This window comes from Acartia tonsa, chromosome 3 (genome assembly GCF_053477335.1).
Source record: "Acartia tonsa isolate MP-2025a chromosome 3, ASM5347733v1, whole genome shotgun sequence".
Taxonomy (NCBI): Eukaryota; Metazoa; Arthropoda; class Copepoda; order Calanoida; family Acartiidae; genus Acartia; species Acartia tonsa.
This window is the reverse complement of record NC_137262.1, coordinates 42594459-42603631: the sequence shown is the minus strand read 5'-3', so window position 1 is coordinate 42603631 and position 9173 is coordinate 42594459. Positions and strand designations below refer to the sequence as shown.

The window sequence follows — 9173 nt, the reverse complement described above, 5'->3', positions numbered from 1 at the left end:
TTTTACGTATTATTACTATCATTTTTACAAAAAAAATTCAAAAAGTGGTTGTATGAAGGTAGTAAACAGTGTATAACAATAATTTATTTAATTATAATTCATATAAACCTCACTTTCAATAGGTTTACGTTAAAATTATCAAATTACTTGTGGCTTTAGCAACGCTTTAGCCACACTAACGGACTGTGGTCACTTTTAGCGTGGTTAACCACGCTACGACTACGACCACGTGTTGCCAATATGATTTAAAGATCGCATTTTTTTGTGTGGCCACGGCAACGCGTGGTTATTATGATTTAAAGATCGCTATTAGGTTGGTGGCTGTAACTCTGACCACGACTACGGCAACGGCTATGCTTTTAAAGATCCAGCTCTGATATCTCATTATATACGTATACTATTTCACACATCTCCTTGTAATAAAAAGTAATCAAGGATAATAACATCTGTAAGTAGTGAAGCACAAAAAATTAAGAATAAATATATGGTAAGCAAATCAAAAGCCGTTTACATGTATTTTTATGTTTTTTAACCTTTAATTTTGTAGCGTGACTGACAGACCGACGGATCTAGTAAATTACATACTGGATGCTAATTGCTAAGAAATCTCTACAAATAAAATTCAGCCGTCTTTCGTGAATAGCAGCCGAGAAAATCAAATTTTCCACAGGTTTACGAACTGACATACGATATGAGTGACGTCGTGACAAAGTGATTTTTTTAGGCGCCAAGATCAGATGTTTAGTTGTCTTAAACAAAGATAAATATAATAATTGGAAAATAACAAAATCTTCATATATAGATACAATTTTAAGGGGAATTTTTAGGTCGTTTTTTTAAAGTTGTTGGCAAACCCCATTTATTATAAAGCTTCTCTAAATTTTTTGGTCTATTGAACTCTTTTTCCAATTGTCTAAGATTTTTAAAGAAACTGTCAAATAGACAGATAACGTAACTCTTAAATTTTTTCATGTCTTAAAATTATTAAGGAGAGTAGTGACATCTGTAGTGACCTAAATTGAAACCTTCAACCTAACACAACACAACAATAAAATTAATCTTATTTGTTTTTTTATGAGATAATTTTCTATACGTTTTCTCTTTTACGTTAGATAATGATTCTTTAAGGAAAATTAGACGATACATAATTAAGTTGCGGGGGAGTTGGTAATCAAATCATCTGATTTTTACACTCGTCGCAATCAAAGTTGTTAGACGTTTGTCTGTCTGTTTGAGAAACCAATTGCCCAGAAAGATCTATTACTTCTGTACTAAAGCCGAAGGAACAGTGAAGGAAGCTTTGCATTGGTCCAACTTTAACCGCGGAATAAGTTGTGCTCTTTTAAAGAAAATATACCTACTAGAACTGTGGTTGTTATAAGCCAACTTTAAGGTTAGAGGACACCAACCACCGCAAAAAAAGAAAATTTAGGACAAACCCCAAACTGTCCCAGTTTGAGCAAGACGATTCCAGTGACGTCACATACGTTTCGGGAAAGAAAAAGGGAAGGGGGGAAGAAAATCTTTTCAAAAGAGATGGGAGAAAAGGGAAGAGATTTTCTTCCTTCTTCCCTTTTTATATGACGTCACAGGAATCGTCTTGCTCAAACTGGGACAGTTTGGGGTTTGTCAAATTTAGGTCTTCCTCCAACATAAAACAAAAAAGTAGAATTAAAAATGAAAAAAGGGAGAACATTGAGAGAAAGAAGATGGCATAAAACAGATTTCAGAGTAGCTTTGTTATATGTTTTGTAATGTTGTTGTATAACCTAAAGTTTAATTTCATCAATTTCTAATTTATATTTCTATATTGGATTAATCCCAGGGAGGGTGTGGACAATAGACTGTTTATTACACTAGTCCCCAAAGTTTTTTAATAACTTTTCTTATTCAATAGCTTAGCAACATTGGTGACTTTTATTGAATTTTGATTGGTTAGTTCATCAAGTTTCAACCACTAATTGTAATCTACAGAAAGTGTAAATTTATATATCATTATTGGGGATGTACAATAAGTTATCTGGCATTGTCCAATATCCCTTTAGAGACCTGATTAATCCGCAATTACTCATGAACAAAATTCTGATGGTTTAATTGACTTTATGATTACCATTTACCAATCAGAAAACTTTTTTACGCATAACATTAATTTGTGTTGCAGATTAACAGGAAACAAGAATGATTATGTCTAGGAGTAGCCAAGCTGTTGGAAATTCTAGGCTTTATTTAAAGGCATACATCCTTATATAAAAGTAAAAGGATGTTTTTCTGTCTGTCTGTACCGAAGGATCTCGCTAACAGCTGAGCCGATATGGTTCCTTTTGTTACAGTGTACTTGTGGAGGATACCATCACCATCTCCCAAATCGTACCTCAAATATATAGTTTTTTTAATGGAAGCTAGAATGATAACCCTTGCATTAAAAAGGTATGAACCAATTATGTTTTATTTTTCAGAGTTTTATAGGGTTGTACGATATCGTCCTTTAAGGGAAAAGCCACAAGAAGATGATATAGAAATGGTAAAATAACTTAAAATCAGTTAAGGAGAGGCCTGGCTGTCAATATTTATCAAATAGACAAATGCGCCCATAATTAAATATATCTACACTATAAAAATCAGACCTCAATTCTAAATAGCAGCTTACAACCTAATGTTTGTTAACCTATTCCGTCAGACGGGCGTACGCACGGGACACTGCCGACTCTAATAATAGAAATGCTGCGCTTCAAAAAAGTAACTTCATGATTTATACTTAACTAGCTGTGTACCCCTAGCCTCTAAACGAGGACGGGAAGGTCAGGCAAATAGCTTAAAAGCGCCGCAGGATAAATATGAGGCTTCCCTGAAAAATATAACCAATTCCAAAAAAATATTTTCAGAGAATTTTAGTATCAGACAAAAAACCTTACTACTTTATATAAAAAGGATTGAAGCCATGCAAAGTAATAAAAAAATAGTCATATTTCAGAAACTTTTATTATGTGGAATAATAATACAATTCCCACAATATAATTTTATTTTTTACATTATAAACCATATAAAAACATTTTGTACTGTACAATTAGTAGATTTTTTGAAACGTTTTATATATTTTATTCCAACTTTTATTTTCTTAATATGATACTAAAAGTTATTTTCACAAAATACATTAAATATGTAATTCGATATAAAAGCAGGAAAAAAAATGTTAATGTTTTTTTATAATATACAAATAGTCGGAGATTAAGTGGATAATGGATTCTAATTCCCCCCCCCCCTCTGGCTTCCCCGAAAAAAAAATGTTAAAATTAATTCTTGCCTTTTGTAGCTGCTGGACAGCGTAAAGTTCCGCTAAGAAAATGACGTCATACAAAAAAATGACCAATGAGAGGCTTTTTAAATTTTATCATTGGTCAATTACAATGTTTAATGGCCTATCATTGGTCATTTTATTGTATGACGTCATTTTTTTGAAGGCCCTTTACGCAGTTTCGTAGCTGTTATTATTAAGGGGGATGGTTGGAAGATATACTTTCCCAGTAGATAAAAGGAGGAGGGGGGAATTCATTGTCCATTATCTTATCCCTGACAAAAAGTAAAATTTAATTGTTAGACATATCTTTTGATCAATTATCTATCTATCTAATAAGCACTATCTAAAACAAGAAATTTTAGGAGAAAAAAGTTTTTTTCTTTTTAAATCTTTTAACACTAAATTCTTTTACTGTATGAATAAATATGCTTTAGAATTTAAAGTTTGATTAATTTTCTAGATAACACAGATACTTGGATATAGTATACATTAATTTAAAACAGAGTTAGAGTTTCAAAGCAAGACTTTAAAGGAGGGGACATTTATCGTCAAGTAGGCCAAAATACACGGATAGATACCATGCAAAATTACTACATTTTTATCACAAATGTAATTTTAGCTCACTTGGTGAGATAATTTCCCCCACCTTTTTTAAATTCTACATTACTAGAAATATTCTTTGGTCCTTATTCAATAATAATAAATGTTCTTTATATACCTTTATTTACAATACAAATTTCCAGTTTAATATTCCAGTTAAATAATTTTCGGAACAGTCTTTATAACTTAACTTAAAATCTAAAATACTACAACTTTTCATACTAAAGCAATGACTAAAATTGGTCCTTTCCAATCATTTTTACATTAATTATTAGTAGACAATGACATTATATAGAAATTAGTAAACTATGTACATGAATAAATATGAGATGAAACATAAGTGTAAGTAAGTTATAATGGGAATGATAGTGAATTAATACATTAACTTTTTACAGTGTACATTTCATATCATAATAATTATTTTTGTGTTAAAACACCTTGAATTTTAATGACAATTTTTTTTTTTTGTTATTTGAAAAAAATCGTTTGATTTTTTAAAGTGCTATAAAATTACATGAAAATTCAAAAAATTCACAGTATGAAATTTGCATAATTTTTACAGTAAGTAATTTTACAATGTGTTTTTTACAGTGTTCTTGTCCGGCGAAGGGTGCGTTTAAACTCAAGCGGGTCCACGTGTCTGTTTAGCTCCTCGAGAACACCCAGATTACGGCAAGTGGTCAGGATTTCGATAATGCTCTCCCTCAATCTAAAAAACATATATATAGTTTATACATATGATATACGATCACTTAAAAATCGTAGGAGAATCCCGCCCTCGCGAGGTAGAGTAATCTATCTGAAGATTGCAAAAGCATGAAACTATAATTTAAAGATTAATGAAGTTAATGTAAAAAAGTAAGTTTACAATAAAATTAAATCAATAAAACCATATCATAATCTAATAGTTTGAAGACAAATTCGTGATCAACAATCAATACCCAATATTATTGAAATGATTTTACTGCATTTAAATTTAAGAAATGGTTCTAATACTTTTATTTGTTATTCTTTATCTATAGTTTATTATGTGTTTACATTTCTTACACTTTTATATTCCCTATATAATTCTTTGTATAGTATGAAGTTCATCGTATTAATTTAATGCTTCAGCCGAATTTTATTTATATAACAACTTATTATGGTTCCTTTGTTTATTGATTACTATATCAGTAACAGAATATATTTGCTTAGCTTACCCTTTATATGAGTGTAATTCAAGTGTATGTTGAAGACTTAAGACAAAGCTCTGATGCAATATACCGTTGTAAACCACGTCATAGTTTAAAAATCAAAGAAAATAATAATTAGAAAATATAAAATCACATACAAAAATAAATGGTTATTAATTACTTGGATCTTACATCCGATTTTCATATTCTCTAATAAAGTGAATCTTGCACCCCTTACACAATCCCCTCCAACCCTACTGGATGAACGAAGTAACCAATTAATGAATTCCATGTTAGCAAGCTAGATTGACGACAATTTTTTCCCTCTTATAATATCCATGTATATTCTACAACCATTCAAAAAAAATTAAATCTGTAAAAAGTTTTTTGTTGTAATTTTAAAATTAAAATTAGGTTTTAATAAAAGATTATTGATTTCTTTGCTAAATAAACATCATTAATTCATGGATAAACCACATAATCAAACATCATTAATTGTTTAAAATCTATGATTGTTATTATTCTACTTATTAGTATTTCCAGTAAGCAATGTATCAAATGTATTTTTAGAATTTTAATCAAACAAAGACCAACTTTGTATTTGTAATTGGAAACATGTATAGTTAGTGTAGATACATACATATAATAATGGATCAAGAGTATATGTGGTTATTATGACAAGCAAAAAAAATGTCGTCAATTTGGGTTGCTATTTCATCCAGTAGGAGGGGAAGGGATAGTGTAAATGGCAGGATGTCATTTTAGCCCGCTAAATGATAATCTGGTGTAAGATCCAAGAAATAATAAACCGATTCATACATTGTTTGAAGGTTTGAAGTTTATGAATCTTTCTTGGCTGTGATGCTTTTCTCTAAGTTTAGTAGTTCGTTTGTCTATGTATTATATTTTTGATGTATAATTTAAGTCAACCAATAGTAATTATTCTATTAACAGAATAATGGTATACTCAAGAAATACAATTATGTAAAATATTAATATAAGTCTTAAACCCTTGAAAACCATTGAAAACCATTAGATATTGGTTTTCATTAGTAATATTATACCTTGGATCTCTAGTCAAGGGTTGCCACTCCCGTGATACTCCATGCTCCTCTTGTAAATAAAGTAGCTATACTAATAATATTTACAATACCTGGGATCTCTAGTCAAGGGTTGCCACTCCTGTGATACTCCATGTTCCTCTCCCTCCTCTTGTATACACATCATTTGTATCAGCTGATGCACAGTGTTTTCCCTAAATATGAAACACATTTTGACGTTTCAATTATTAATACATTTTTATGTCTAAAAGTGATTTAAAGCCTTTGTGGATACCCATAAGTTTAGAAGAAAAAAGTAAGAATAGAAAAATGAGTTTTAGAGATTAACAAAGTAATTTAAATCTTTTTCCATACAATATTGGTATGTCAAAAATTGTGTGCAATGACTTGATGAGCCATAAAACTATAGAAATCATAATTCTTTCATGATTAGCTAATGAACTTTTCGTGTATATAATACAGGATTTAGATAATGAGCACCTATGCAAAGCTTCCCTAAAATAAAGAACTCAATTCGTTCAGTAGTTCGAAATCTTAAGCTACAGAAAAAAACCTTAATACTTTACATATTACTACAATGAATAATGAATATTTCTGTTTAAGCAAATAATCTGCACTAGTTGAGAAACAATATTTAAATTAGTCCAACCAAACATTTGAATACATTCATATATATATATGCATATCTACTTTAATCGAACAGAAACAGAATTTGTTTTGAATTCATAGAAAACTTTGTTATTCTAATTTAAAATGTGTTTTGAATAATCTATCTATTCTTAGCGAACCATAATATTAAATATAGGTTATTTTAGTTTTATTTATTTTAAATGCCGCACCAGTAGAATTGCCTAACACTTTCATAGTCCTATCAAAAATGTGTACAATCCTGAGTGGATGTAACTTCACCAAGTTTACAAAGATATTCGTTAAAGTTTCTGTATTTTTATAAACTTTAATTATAAGCAGTTTGACTTTGGAATAACATTTGGCAAAAAAATAGGGAAAAAAACATAGGATAATTTTTCCCTGATCATTAATTAAATAAATTCCTCTTTATTCTAATTTTTATAACATACAAAGTTTAATAATCATTTTATGTGTTTCCATTAAATTAATTTCCCCCCAATTCCCCAGAGGCAAGGAAACCACATGAAACTAATATAAATGGAAGATATTCCTTGATTAGATAGAAATTTTCGGAAATTAAATAATGGAAGTTCGATTTCCCAAATGCTTTGAACATTAGATGGTTTATTACATTTTATTTTTCTAAATCAAGAATAATACTAAATGGATTGAAGTGCTTTTTTGATAATGATATGGCCTCGCAGGGTTAAAGTTTCCAGTGTTAAAAGCTAGGATCATGTTTTATAAAGTTAAAAATAAAATAGATGGGTGGGGGAAAATTATGTTGTTATTTTATAGGTTCTAATGATTATACTAGAATAGATTTATGTGTTAAAATGGCATTATTAACAAACATAGAAATGACCCGATTATTTAAGACTTTACCTAATAGAGCTGGCTCTTGATCTAGATATTTGTTTATGTCCACATAGAGCAAGGATTGGTGTAACAACTCCTAGACACAACATCTCGCCTGCCAATGCCCGTCGCATTTCCTGAATATAAAAAATTTATTACTTTTTAAAGGTAATATGCTATAAATTTTGTAAAACATCCTTTCCTATCATCAGGAATCTTAGGACAAAGTACGTTAAATTAATATACAACCCCTATTAGAAAAACAAAAATAACTCCTCTGTAAATTAAAATTATTGGTTAAAAGTTGGGACACTACTAGTTTTCAACCATACAATTAAAATTTAGTAAAAATATCCAACTTTTTGAGCCAACAAATAACACAAGGTGGTTTTATACACTTGCAAATTTAGTATTGTCAAAATTAATAAAAAATATTAACCTGTTTGAATTGGTTCTTGTTTGTTCCCAAATGTTTAAGGACCAGGCCTAACTTTGCCAGATGGAAGGAGAAGGATTCGTAGTAATTGTCAACAATCTAAACAAAATATTTTAAGAATCGGACTAAAAATTTAGATTATATTTATAAAAAGACATTAATCAATAAAAAAAGATATTATTGTTATTTAAATTTTTAGCTTTTTATGGAATCTGTCTTTATTGGCAAAATTGATGTAGGTGTAAAATAACAAAATTTAAAAAAAGACCAGAAGGAAAAAATTATTAAAAATAGTATTTTGAGAAAGAAAATCCATGTTGATATCCAAATAAAAAAATATCTAAGCTATTGTGTGATTTCTTCCTTTTAAAAAAAGAATCTAAAATAGATTTAAACTTACATGGTCCCAGTTAGCGATAATGTAGTTAGATGGGGTGCTGGTCAGCAATAGGTGGGCTAGATCACATGCAGGGCTGGAGTAACCTAAATTTGATATTATACAATATTTTTCTATATATATTTAGCTAAACCCCGCGTGGGGGGCCTAACCCTGCTGGACCAACCTCCTGCATAACCTAATACCCAAATAACCAAACGTAACCTGATTACAGAAGAAAAACGAAATCTACCACCACCTCCCCCCTCTCCTTTATTTCAATTTATTTCATAATAAGGGGGAGGGGGGGGGGGGGTTTCTGCGCTTGACTATTCACAAACGGACCAATTTAAAAAATAAAAAGGTTGTTTTGCTCATATAAACATAGTTATATAAGCATAAAACAAATGTAGTTGTCCAACTTTCTTTAATTTATGTAAAAATAACTTAAAACTTTTTTCTATACTGCATCTATTTTTATTCTTACTGTATAAATAACATAGCTTATAAAAAAAATCTAAATATTTTTTCAGTCTGTTTTTAGAAGATTTTCTCAAAGAGATAAAATTTTGTTATTTTTATATTTTATATTAAAGAAAAATATCTCAAAGCTGTTTTGAACCTTTCTATTTTGTCTACAATAACAAAAACAAAAAAATATTTAGAAACTTTTAAAAATATTAAAATGAAAAAAGTTTAAGATAAATAAGTAGTAAGTTAAATGATAATTGAAAGAGTTTTTGCC

General features: G+C 29.6%; 1 protein-coding gene across 2 annotated transcripts in view; it reads right to left on the bottom strand.

Moving 5' to 3' along the window:
• Nucleotides 1–4059: 4059 nt before the first annotated feature.
• The window catches only part of LOC145314249 (uncharacterized), a 44593-nt gene continuing 39479 nt past the window's right edge, over nucleotides 4060–9173 (bottom strand). For both annotated transcript variants that reach the window (XM_080154092.1, XM_080154091.1), the window contains 5 exons: nucleotides 8453–8535; nucleotides 8056–8151; nucleotides 7644–7753; nucleotides 6221–6322; nucleotides 4060–4604 (listed from right to left, as the gene is read on the bottom strand). In XM_080154092.1, the coding sequence (XP_080010218.1) occupies nucleotides 4481–4604; nucleotides 6221–6322; nucleotides 7644–7753; nucleotides 8056–8151; nucleotides 8453–8535 (515 nt within the window). In that variant the 3' untranslated portion in view covers nucleotides 4060–4480. The remainder of the gene's footprint in view (nucleotides 4605–6220; nucleotides 6323–7643; nucleotides 7754–8055; nucleotides 8152–8452; nucleotides 8536–9173) is intronic.